At 38.6% G+C, this 13777-nt stretch overlaps 1 protein-coding gene across 1 annotated transcript; it reads right to left on the bottom strand.

Annotated features, from left to right (window-relative positions):
• Positions 1 to 4019: 4019 nt before the first annotated feature.
• LOC104416415 (E3 ubiquitin ligase rnf-5) lies at positions 4020 to 5993 on the bottom strand. The gene is made up of 2 exons (XM_010027845.3): positions 5754 to 5993; positions 4020 to 5093 (listed from the first exon to the last, which is right to left on the bottom strand). Exon 2 carries the CDS (start codon positions 5064 to 5066, stop codon positions 4359 to 4361), a length of 708 nt encoding a protein of 235 aa, XP_010026147.2. The 5' UTR covers positions 5067 to 5093; positions 5754 to 5993; the 3' UTR covers positions 4020 to 4358.
• Positions 5994 to 13777: the final 7784 nt, after the last annotated feature.

Genomic DNA, 13777 nt, shown 5'->3' with positions numbered 1-13777 from the left:
TTTCTCTGGTTTTGCTCTTCCTCCTCGTGTTATTGTCATTTGAGGTTTGTGAAGTGAATAGGAAGTAAGACAGCCTAAAGAATAGAGAGATGATTGTTTTGGAGGGAATGGAGATGATATGCGCAAATTAGGTAATGAAGTCAAAAGTTGCTTTCCCCTTAATCATTTTAATCTCCCCCAAAGCCCCTCTTTTCACAACCTTTTGCAGGTAAACTATCTTCATACCATCATTATTCAAATAAATTTGCATAGTCGATACAGGACAGTAGTCTCTCAACCACCTATTGATTTAGTTTCCTAGTTTATTATTGAAAATTAGATTTCAGCTAGGATTCTAGGGTATTTATCTTCATTAATTTGTGACACGTTGGAAATTAACTCCCCTTGCCTATAAATATAGGCCAAGATAATTTTTTTTGTTACAACCACAGTGATTTGTATATCGAGCTTGTTGAAATTGGCATTTCCATCTTCTTCTTCTTTTTTTGTCACTTGTTGTTTGCGTTCTCGTATTTCTATTTGATTTTCCTACCCTTTTCTACGATTTCACATAAGCTATGACTTTCTTTTTGTAATTAATTTTAAATAAAATATTATGCAATAGGCTAACGTGGGAGAGGACATCCTTAGTATTGTAACTGAAGGTGGACTAGTCGAGGTGCATAAAAACTGGCCCGAACGCCACTTGACTATGAACACATACAAAAGGAAACATATTTATCTAATGAGACAATTTTTATCTACAAGAGTGGACCGCAAATAGGTGATCCAAAGACCACTCCAATCTCAAAACACTTAACCCTAACGCTAGTTAAATTAGCATCTATGCTACCAATTCATCGATACCTCCGCCTTTTCACCTTGGTGAAATTGCCCTAGTTGCAACATCAAATAGATAATATGAAGGTTATGATCCCCTTCGAACTCGCAAATCGTTAACTAATGTGCAATTGGAAAAGCTCTTCCCTTAGAGTCAAGGGTCAGTCCATACAAGGGTCTCTCTTTCTAATGTCACTTTGCCTCTTCCTGCTTCTGGGGTTCATACGAAAGAATGGGTTGCTCCATGACAAAGGCAACTAGCAATATAGCTTTGGAACTAATTCACTCCACAGGGAAGAATTGAAAGGTCATGCGAGGGTTGTTGAGGTTTCATCATCAATGGAAAAACAAAAAAACAAAAAAAAATAATAATGATAACAACAACAATGACAACGCCCTCTTTTTTCCCTTTATTGACCTTCCCCCTCCTCAGGTGTTGAACTATCACATTCTCAGAGAGGTGAGATTTAGCAATCGGATTCTGATGAATACAAACGAGCCGAATTGAAAACAAGTGTAATTGCTTCAAGGCCAAGTCTCTATCTCTTGAACCCACGGTTGCCGCCTTCCTTCTCGTACATACAACCTTGTCGCTCCAGTCAAAATCTGGGTTTTCTGCCTCTTTGTTTTTTCCCTTTCTCTCTCTCTCTCTCTCTCTCTCTCTCTATGTTCTCGTTTCGTTTTATTCGACCAGTCTAAAGCTGGCGGTTGTGATTAGACTTCTTTTGAAGTCTGGGTGGCCCATTTCGTATTATTCATTGTTTAGAGAATGTAGGTGGCTGTTAATTACATATTCTCAATTACATGTATACAGTTTCCTCTCTCTCTCTCTCTCTCTCTCTCTCTCTCTCTCTTCTGCTGAAACACACGTATGGAGTTTCTGCTTCCCACCGTATCAGCCTCAAAACAGCTTGTCAGCAATTTAAAAGATACGGGCGATGGTCCGCGCCTCTTATAGAACGGTCCGATTTGAATATCAAGTGCCACTAGAATGAGTCGACATAATATGGTGCAAGCCGGCAGAAGGATAATATAAGAGATCTATCTTCAGAGTCTAGTCCCATTTTCTAGTCACCTAAAGTTGAATAAAGACCCAAACCACACGATTTTGTGAGCCACCACTCCCACAGTTCGTGGCTCTCAGACACGGCTAAAACAGTGGTCAGGCGTGCACCATGAAGTTCAACTAAGCAGACCCATTTGGGGAAGCTCAATGACAGATTTTGAGAACGAGGCCAAATTCCAAAGGGTGCGAGAGATCAAATACGCATTCCGTCGAACACTTGCAGCATGAGGTAGGTCGGTCCAGTCCCCCAAACTGTCTCCATCACCGCGTAAGGACAGTGGCCCTATAAAGAGGTCCTAGTTATGGACAAGTTGAACGTGAAATTAAGGAAGGGTGGGGGTGTTCAAGAATGGATGACGAATGGCATAAAAGACCTTTGTACCTCCTAGGAACCGAGTCCACAACCGTGTGGGTCTCCCAATTCAGTGGACCCATCACTCTGCAGAAGAAAAATGTCAAAAAAGGAGGAGGAGAAGAAGCAGGCAACAGCCAAAAAACAAAAGAGTGAACCTTCGTCCACATGCCCTTTTCATTTGACCCATCACTCCTACAAAGTGAAGAGGGACTGTCACATTGTCAACCTAGGTGATGGGAAAACATGGTACTGTGCCTTGGACTAGTCGCAAGCTGTAATGGGCGCTCTCTTAATTCGGGTATTGTACATTGTACAATCTTAGGCAGTATTCATTGCCGCCGACCCAACATTTCACACACCTTGTTTGTAGGTGTGTGAATAGGAGACAGATATTGCACCTTCCAAGAACCAGGAAAAATTGCAGCCATTTAATCTTGTGGGACTCATGGTAATTTCGACCACATGGATACAAAACAAAAGGCGCTCAGTCCCCCATTGACAGGTTAAGTACTTCACAAAGTTAGGCGGATATCCATTTGCTGCCTTAAGAGTAGAAGAATGTATCTCATTGGACCAAACACCAATTAAATGAGTAGGAGAATGACAGACTTACGTGAATTTAATTACTAGACAGACATCTTAAGCTACCATAAATAATGAAGATGCTTCACATTCATGTGAAGCATATCTTCCTGAATATCACAATCCATTTTAGTAAATGCAAGAACAACTCATTTAACTCTTGGAAATAACAATGTCCTGAAGTCTCCAGATCATGCAAATGTTATCTGTATTCTGTTGGTTTGAGCTCCAGATTATCCCTTCTAGTAAGAATGATGAGCTCACCACGCAGACCGGCACTTCCAAGTCAAAGCAACGGGAGGAACTGGATGACCTTTAGATTGTCGGTGGCATTGACATCAGAATAATTTCATCAGGTAAACATGGCCGCCTCCATGACAGGGATTATTTTAGGAAATGGAAGATATCATACATGAGCTAGCGGATAATCATTGACAATGCAAATTTGTTGTTGATTCAATTCTAAGAACCACTAACATTGTTTATTATTCATGTTTACTTAAGACCGTACCATTTTTCAATACATTCTTATATTTCTCACATATCCTCATGATAATGGTAGCAAACAGGTGATGCTACATTCGTTCTGGTTGGCTTAGTTACAAACAACTTTCAGAGAGCTTTGCCCCAGAATTAAAAATACTTCTCTCTTGGGTAGTCGACATAAACAGGTAAAGGTCTTTAATTGTACCTAATCCATAGAATTCCTGTAATTCCTAACCTATGCTCTTGTCCACAGTTAAGAAGTCGTTGTCACGATTCAAGTAATCCAACTTCAGACCTCTCAATGTTAGAACCTTTCCTCATTGAGCTTCCAGATATCCTGGTCCTGTTACTTTCCTCAGGGATGAGGTCCAGATAATCGCAAAGAAAACAAGTGTACAGGATAATGTGCTTTAGGAAGAATGTTCTGAAGCTCGAGCCATCAAAATCTACATAAACTACCAAATCCCAACATCTAGCAGGCCACATTTATCCTGAAAACGGTGGCTGCAGCCCTTAATGGCATCGGCAAGAGACCATATTGAGGGTCAGCCACACATTATTTGGATTGAAAGGACGATCCAGAATTAATAAGAAAGCCAAATTAAACTGAGTCGCTACTGCTAATTTGTCTGCTGCTGTGGACCAATACACTAGCTACCACAGATGCCCCTGCACACAGGGTGAAAATAGTGAAAGAGATCGTGATAAAGATTATCATCGCATAAATGCTACTGTTATCTCAGCAAAATGATTCTAGGGTTCAACATATATGTACGGAAAGATGAAGACATCAGAGTAAGGCATATTGATCCATTTTTCATGTCTCAAACCAGGTGACGAATCCCATAAAGTGACTCAAAGAACACGGATTGAATCTTATCTGAACAAAATCCTAAATACAGGTTTTTCACACCACTGACATAACTTATAGACAATTTCCTTGATGAGAAGACGGCTTAAACCCCAGAGCACTAGAAACGTTCATATCCAAGATAAAGGGAAAGCTTAGAAATTGGTTAGCAGCTTGAGCATTCTGTTGCACGATCGCTTCTAATTCAGAAAGAGTGCAAAAGCCACACAGACAGCAATAACCAGTAACAACATCTTCAGGTGAACATCTTGCTGTCCATGGCCTCTCGGATGATGATGGTATGCATGTGTGTGGTGGTGATGGCCACCATGAAACGTATGGGGATATCCAAACGGGAATCCAGGGGATGCACCATACATGGCGGCATCGGGAAACCCATGGAGCTGAAAGTTGAACAATGATGATGGGAAGAGACCACCAAAAGCTGCGGACAATGTAAAGTTCCCAAATCTCGCAGTTGCCATGGGCCCAAATCCACCCAAGCCACCCCTAAACCCAAGACCATGCTGGTGAAAAAGATTCGGTTCAGGAGGAGGAGGAGGAGCTGTTTCAGGCCTCTGCCCTGCTGGGCGGTGAGGGATGTTGACACCTGGAACGGACTTCGATCTCGGATCGGACGAGCTTTTACCACGGCCATACAACGGAACCAACTTCTCCTCCTCGATGAGGGCTTTACAAACTGGGCACTCTTGCGCTTGGGAATGAACACGGAGCCATTCATAAAGGCAAGGCCAGCAGAAAAGATGACCACACAAAGTCACAATAGGGTCTTGAGCCAAGTCCAAGCAGATGTTGCATTCGAAATTACCAGCATCATTGTTATTGTTGCTTGAGCAAGAAGGGCTTTGGGGCGCCCTGCTTGAGGATTCCCCAAAACCACTAGCCATTCTTGAGATAACTCAGTATACAATTGCCTATACACCCAATCATAAGTCACAACCCTCGTTAAGATCGGATGAAAAACATGAAGTGATGGTTTTCATTATACCGCACATTATGAAGTTTCAAACAAGGCTTGAAGCTAATTCAAGAAGACCATTGGTTGACCTGGCAACTATAAATCTTCCTAAAATTTCGTAACTACTAGACGCACAGCTTGAAAGCAATCATCTTCTACAAAAATCAACTCAAACCATTTTAGATTAAGCATTCATCAAGAAGCCTGCTAAAAAAAATCAATCCCTCTGAAGGCTCAGGCATATCGATCTCCTCAACCCAAGCAAATGCTAGCACCAGAAATCCCTGCCGAGATTGCAAATCAACATCCGCAAGCCAAATAAATAACGACCCAGCAACCGAAATTCCCGAAAATCATCCACGAAGACGCCAACGAATTCGACATCGACCTCCACATCTAATAACGAGCAAAGAACAACGACGATTCATACCCAAACGCCGAAGATAATTCGACAAAACACAAACCGACTCGGCATCGACCCATGTGCAATAACAAGCGAGTTGACAATCGATGACCCATAATCATATCAACAGCGAGGGCGATTTCACGTCCCCTAAACCGGAAACGCTTCGATCAGAAGCGCTCGAACTCGCAGTAAACAGGAGACGTCACTGACCTCTTCGGACGTGCGAATTGATCGATCCCAATGGCCGAAAATGAGAGAAGCGACCAGCGATTCTCCCGACGAACCAAAAGCCCTATTCTAACACGCCATGGATGAATCGCACCGGAGCATCCAACCCGTGTCTCTTTCTTCGTGCTTTCGCCCGTTTCCGCTGCGATTGAATTCTTCCCGTTGATTTTTCAGGAACATGTGAAAAGGAGTCTGCGCTCGCGCTACACCAACGACGCGTCATCGTCCGGCTGGCATCCTCTGTGCGGGGTACCATGTCGGCTCTTCCATTCTCAACCGTCCGATGGGTAGGAGCGGGGACCTCGTCCTTTGGGTCAAATTTTCGGACGTATATATATATATATTATTATTTTATTTTTCGGACGTATATTGCGAAGTCCTTCGTGTACCATTCATTTTCTTTTAGTCTAGTACAATTAAGATGTATCACAACACATCCCGTATTGCCTGAATATGAACGTCCGAAAGAGAAATCAAATCTCAATGACGGGGCACATTGCGAAATGAAGAAAATCAAATCATGATAATGGATCATGCTACGAAAACGGGATGCGTCGAGTCTTTCGTTTTAGATTGCAACTATCGGAGAAAATGTCGAAATTGATTTTTCTGCTACAAAAATGCAAAATTACCAATAGAAGCACTTATTTATTTAAGTATGTTCACTTTCAATGAAAATTACTGATATTCCTATATACCATTATAAATAGTTTTTCATATGGGATGGTACTTTAGGAATTTAATTTAAATACGGGCATAAATTAGTCCCACTATGCCCCATCCAAAAAAGTAATTCCTTACACTACTAACAAGGTTTGATGATGGTGGTTTGGGGGGATGACCAAATGGGATTATTCCTCTTGGTTTTTCCTCCACGATGGTTATATAAATTAAAAAAACGACCCAAAATTTCTTTAATATTATATTTCAACCTACTTCTTGTCCTCGTGTGAATATGATGACTATATGCTCCAATCCTGTCCAAGGTCAGTAAATGTCGTTGGATGGAGAAATCCTTATTCCTTGCGACCTTTCGCTGTGATTCTAATGGCCGTTCGGCTACATTAGAAAAGAGAAAATAACTCTATTGAAATTAAGTAATCACCGATGATTTTCAAGAAATAACTAGCAAGATTTAGAATGAATCGACAAAATGGCATGAATAATCTTACACAACCTAGTAGACCTATGGGATGCCATGCTCCCTGAGTCCGAGATGATTCGAATGATTGTTCTTTATCCTCATATATAGGAAGATGCATTATACATAAGTTCCCCTTTTCCTCCATTCCTAATTGGATGAATAAGTTAGTGGGTTATAAAGATGGAGATCGACCACCTGTAATCTCAATTACTTTCACATGCGGATTATGTCTATAACATATAATGCGCCAAACGGAAGCATTTCTCTAATTAGGGACGGAGAAAATATTTTTCTTATAGACACGTAGGTGATGTTGTTCGATAATGTAGTTTTGTACGTTCTTGGTTATGTGAATCGATGCAATATATCAATCTAAGTGCTGAAGTTTGGTTGTGAATATTACTCTCCAACTTAGGTATCACTTGTCTCGTAATGGAAGAACATTGAATTCGTTCAACAAGTAACTTAATTGCTAGAACGAAACTTTTCAATAAATAATTTGAAGTGGTGTCATTGTCCCTACTTTCTACATAGATAAGTGGAGAGAAAGGGAAAAGACAAAAATCTACTGAATAGATTAAATCTCTTAGTTCCTCAAAATTCATTTTTTTAAAAGTGGCATCACGAGGCAATCTTGGATTCGCCTCGACTGAGTGGAATTACACAAGATGAAGTTGGCAAATACCTTAGGGATAATTATTAAAAAAAAAAGGTCCTGAACTTATTTGTACACATACCAATCAAATCCTACGCTTTTCAATTTGTCCAGTATAATCTCAAACTTTTTGATAATTTGTCAATGTAGTTATTCTAGCCATGACCAATTTTGGTCATAAATCGTTAATGTGGACGTCGGTCTTGAGAACAATCCAATTCTTTTTTTTTCTTTTTTTATCATCTCGTGTACTTAGGGAGGTTGGTCCAGTACCAATCTTTTTCATGATGAATTTCCCCCCTTCAAATACCCTATCGATCATTAGTAATCAACATCTGTTCATAGATGGATTTATTGAATGAAGGGCTTGCTTTTTAACTAGACTAGACGACGTATTTCCGTCAGAGTCACTAGTCATAGGCATTTGCTTCGTACTCATCATTGTTTTATTATTTTTCCATATGTAGTCGAAACATCCATACATTGCATAGACAAGATGGCTAATTATCCCCCGCTTGGTTCAATAAAGAGGAAATCATTGTGTAACCAAAGCTTTCCGTAGTAAAGTGTCCAAGGAAATGAGAAAATTATCAAAAAAAAGTCACAAATTTATTGTTTAACTGCCAATTCAGTCATAAACTTATTAATTTTATTAATTTAGTCCTAAACATTTCAACGTTTATCAATATAATTATTCCAACCAATTTTGGCCAAAATCGCCGATGTAAATGTCAGCCGTTGTATACGGTACGACTAATACTGACAAGAAAAAATGGAAAAAAAAATTCTTTTTTTGGTCTAGAAAAAAATGGAAAAAGTCGAAAATTGAATATAAAAATTGTAAAAAATTGTCAACGTCATCATCGACTATACCAAGTAGGACAACTGACAACCATGTCCCCGATTTTCGGCCAATTTGGCTGGAAAAACTATATTGATAAATTGTCAAGAAATTTATGATTAAATTAATAAATTTGAAAAGTTTAAAATTGAATTAATATATGTATAATGGGGTTAGGGAATTTTTTTTTTTTAATTAGCCCCCAAGAATATTGGGCTGAAAAAAAAAAGTAATGAGGAAAAAGAATGCCACCAGTTTTTTTTTTTTTGGTCGGTCAACGACACCAGTTAAATGGTTGTACTTTTCTTCATCTACGATTTAAGGGAAAATTTAAGCCAATCGAGTCTCTTATTGATGAGTTCCGTGGATGAACATCCCTCGTGTGAAAATTTCACTAAAATTACATGTCCATCAATGTAATTCACCAATTAAAATTAGAGGTTCGAGAAAAAAAAAAAATCAAATGAGAACGCAACCCCTCTTGAAATATGGCCACATATATGCAAACTTCCCGGAAGATGCTCGATGACATGAATCTTTTAAAGGTAGCAAATGGGTAATTATGATTTTGCATCACGGGTATTCGTAAGATCATATCAAGTGAAACTGTCAATTCTCTCTTTCTACCTTTGTCAAAAGGAAAAAGATTTTGCAAAGCTACAAACCTGACGTGGTACTTTCTTAATATGTTTAATTTTTTCCCCACAAGCCGCCTCATATATCTATTCTTAAGTTATGCTAGTCAAAAATTATTTTTAAATATGTTCATGGAAAATATTCGGCATTATTATAATATCTGAGAAGTTATAAGTATGTTGTTGTGACTGTATATCAATCATGCTATAATTAAAAAAAACTCGCACATAATATAAGGACCATTCAAAGCAAAATATTTTGTAAAATTAATGTATCTAATTGTCATGTTTTGTTACTACTTTGTACTATATTTAATGACAAAATGCAAATTAATATTGTGTGTATTTGTATGAATATAAAAAGGTCTCACAATGTTCGAATATAGATGATAAATCGATGTGTTGCATCTTTTAATCGACTGACGACAAATATGAAATAAAATGAAAATCGAAATATTTGTACTCAAGGGTATTATATGTATAAAAAAAAATATTATAAACACAAACGCATGCAATAAATAGAAATTTTACTGAAAAATACAAACGAGTGTGCATAGTACTAAACCATAATAACCAAGCCCCTCTCTCGTCTTTGTTTCCATTGATGCATCTTTGCCAAGCAAAGACACCACTTTGTCACGTTTAACGCCATCTCCGATACTCAATTTTACTGAAGGACCAAATCGGAAAAAAGGGAATTGTATATTTTAGGGATTCGATAGCATAAAAAGAAGTTGACACGTGATTATGTAATAGAGACCTCCGATGCATTTATCCCTAGGCATGTCTAAAGAAAGGTAAGAAGGGTGCATTTTGTATGGGCGGAGCCCAGATAGAGTTGCCCTATGTGAACTACTTTGAAAGAGGCCCAAACACAGGAGGCTTCAAGCCATAAAATTTTATTTGACGTCTTGTGCTGTGTGCATTTCGTATTCGATCCCTACCAACAGTAGTATAAATTACCATTCTTTTTATGAAATCAACGACTTTTTTACAGTTCGTAAATTGGCAATTTTTTACATACTAACTTACCAACTTTTATTTGCATAATTTACCATAATTATGAACTTATCAACTCTTATATGAAATTAAATCTAAATTAAAATAATTTGCCAAATTTTGTCATATTTAATTGACAACTAGTTTTGGGATACAAAATTTCATTTGAGTTACATATAGTTTAATTTTTTTTTCTCAATTTTACATATTTTTTACGAACATACCAATTTTCATTAGGCTTGATTAGTAACCTTTTTCACTTAACAGCTCCATTTTGACATTCCCAGTCTAAATTAGTATGACTCATCACTAACTATTAAATTACCACATAGTTCAACCAAAAAAAAAAAAAAATACCCGATAGTATTAATTTAAACAACTCTCATTTGAATTTATTGCCAACATTTATTTATTTACTAAACTTCCCAACTTTTAATATCGTTTGCAAAAATTTATTTGCATTTCTTAGCAACACCAACGAGCAAATTACTAGTCGAGGTTGATTTTCACCTTACTCCAACAAGAGGCAAGTCTCAGCCAATTCTCTTATTGGGCTGCACACGTAAAACGGTATCTATTGGTTGATTGTACTGCACATATATAGGCAAGTCTCAGCTAATTCTCTTATTGGGTTGCACTCGTAAAACAATATCTATTGGTCGATTGTACTGCACATATACACACACATATACGCAAGTCACCTTGAGGCTACTAAGGTGAAAACATGAAATATGGAGGTATCGATTTCTATTGCCAAGAACTCCAAAACTTCATGTAATTGTGAGCAAGAACACTCGATATTCATCGGCCTTCCATGCTCAAAATGAAATGCGTACATGGCTAAGACAAGAATAAACATTTATGAAAGTAATGAAATGCGCCATTCATCACATGACAATATAATTGTTAAACCAATCATGCTCAAAATGAAGATTTTATACTTCTGATAGAAAAATATAAAGAAAAGTTGCAGCCACATCAAGCATATTTGGCGAACTTCGTAATCAATGTATTACTAAGATAGCCTTAATGAGGAGAATAAAACATCTTCGCCAAAAAGGCAACTATCGCGCTAATCTTTGTAAAGAAAATCAAACTGTCCGTAAATTTACCGAGATTAGTCTTATGAAGATCTCCGACCTTGACCAAAATTAAGAATCCTTATCCATCAATAAATACCACCGAATCAGCAGATTAACTACTAAATATGGATATCATATGGCTATTTGAATAGCCGCTGGAAAGAAGACTTGCTTGGTCCAAAATGATACTATCTCGATGCTTTCCTTCTCCCCCTCCTCCTACTCCGTCTCCTCAATTGAAAAACTGCATGTCAATCTATCCGATCTTACCTGCATCAGTCCTCCAAAAGCATGAAAAAGGATGACTAAGTTTGCTATCACTGTTTTCCCTTGAGCCCGTGATTGTATGCCACCTTTGCTTTTATCCCCTTCATCGCAACATCGGTCACGTTCTCCTTCTTGACATCAATTTCTTTTCCGTTAATTGTTTTGCCATTTTCTGCGAGTTCTTTTTCTTTTGACTTTCCAGTATCAGCAAACAAGTGCTCCTTGATGTATAAGCAGGGCCTTCATCTCTCCTCCCTGAACTCGCATTACCACTTGAAGAAGCTCCAAAGGTGTGAGTGCGAGATCAAGCTCCTAGCCTCCAATAGGAGCATCTGTAAATTCCTAACAGATAGGCAAGCGAGCGGGGACCAGATGAGGGAATCAGAACATTTCCCCTCTTGGAATTGTCCATAATTTATTTGGACCGGATGCTTTTGAAACACAGTCCTGAAGCCACAAATATGAGTTTAGCAACGGCTACACTGCGTTGCTCAATGCAATCTTCAATCACGTAGCTGTGTATTAGCTCATTCAGGCGTCACTCATTCCAATCGAGAGACCAATTCCTATGCAAAGCCCAAACATATCCTTCTAGGGGATAAATCTGAACTAAGCCCCTTGTTCCTTGTTGTGTTTTAGTGCCCAGATTTAAATTGGGATAGATAAGATAAAATCCTCCAGATCAGAAAAAATTCCATCATATGTTTGGTGCAACCTAAGATAGGATTAAAAATCTCTAAAAATACTCTGTTTTGTCAAGCACACCAAAGGGGTCGTGATTCTTCATCCAGAGTCTCAGGTTCAAACAAAAAAGTTCTCTCTCTAACACACTTGCTCGAACTCAATCAGATCGCGGTTACTCTTTTCTTTGCTCGAATTTACCCTTTATTCAACAGTTTGAGATCCTAGGAAATGTGCAACAATGGACAAAAACGAAGGACATGTGCTCTACGAGATTCATTGTCATACATCAGGGCCTTGGTTTTCTATTATCCTCCTAAACAGGTCCAATCCAATTCTCTTAACTCCATTTCTCATAAATTCAACGCCTTTTCAGTTTCTGATCTTCTTCTCCGTTTGCTTCTGATTCAGGTGAATGAGGCTTCGAGTGGAAACTTCCTCTCCTTAATTTCAGGTACGTCTTCGTTTTCATATAAAAGTCTCATTTGAACCTTTTTTAAGCTGTCGTGAGAGTGAGTGAGTGATGGTTATCCTTGAGTTTTTTAATGCATCCCTATGCTTCTCGAGTTATAGCTTGGCTCTGTTGAGATTTTGCAAGGGTCAATTAAGGTTCCTGTTTTATGTGTCATGAAGGTGTGAGTTGACTTCAATAGAAATAAAGCACAGAGCAACAACAACAAAAGCAACGAAGCATGGACCAGATCGACTTTAAATTTCTTTTCACCTTCGGTTGTTGGAACACGATTGGCGATGGTCGGAGGCAACGACGATTGCACGGTGATTGGAAGTGATAACGATCAGCTGTCGTGGTGGTGGTCATCGCTCGGTGGCCGACGGCAATATCCACATGCTCCATCGCTCCATCTTTGGAAGATGACATGGTTTGCTTGTTCATCTTGTTTTGATACTTTTTTTTTAACTTTTTTATTCAATGATGGCTTATCACACCCTGTTTCCCTGATTTTTTATCCAGCATTTTATCCAAATATTTTTGGGTCAAGAGGATGTTGCTAAACACTAAATATCTATGAATCAAATCTAGACCATCAAAGATTTCCCTATCCGCATATACCCACAGGTTTTGGCAAAGCCAGATCCAACCCAACGCAGAGAGCGCAGTTCTTGGTTACTTTTAGATGAGGCCAACTTATGCGCAACTTGAATGGTTTCGATGTCATGACATTATGGATCAAAGCATGGGAACAGGCCATCCCATCATCATCATCATCATAAGTAGCCCAGACTTGATTATTACCACTTGAAACCTCTGTCCAATCATTGTCAAAAAAAAAAAAATGAAAATATGGGTCTGCAATGAGCGTTTGCTTTGGGACTACGTTCTCCACTTCAGATTCAACATTAGAAATGGCATGGGAAAAAATTTTGATCCGACTTTTGTCGTTTCTGTCCATGGGCTTCCTATGCTTAGCTGCAGCAGAATTTGGACCATTTGTAGGAGCTTTCTGCTCCATGTTGTACCCTTCCTTGCTGTTTCCTTATGAAGAATTTAGTCCATCTGCAAGTTCTTTCTCACTACTCCAATCATCAAGCTTCTTAAGAATTTCCTTCTTTGCTATATGTATTAACATATTTGGTGTTAACATATAATGCAGGTGGGTGGACACTTCCCTCACTTGAAGCGATCAAAGATTGCAGTGAGGATTGTGGTGTTACTGTTGTTCTACTGATCAAAGTTTGTGGC

This window comes from Eucalyptus grandis, chromosome 6 (genome assembly GCF_016545825.1).
Source record: "Eucalyptus grandis isolate ANBG69807.140 chromosome 6, ASM1654582v1, whole genome shotgun sequence".
Taxonomy (NCBI): Eukaryota; Viridiplantae; Streptophyta; class Magnoliopsida; order Myrtales; family Myrtaceae; genus Eucalyptus; species Eucalyptus grandis.
The sequence above is the reverse complement of the archived record's forward strand: the minus strand, read 5'-3'. Positions and strand labels throughout refer to the sequence as shown.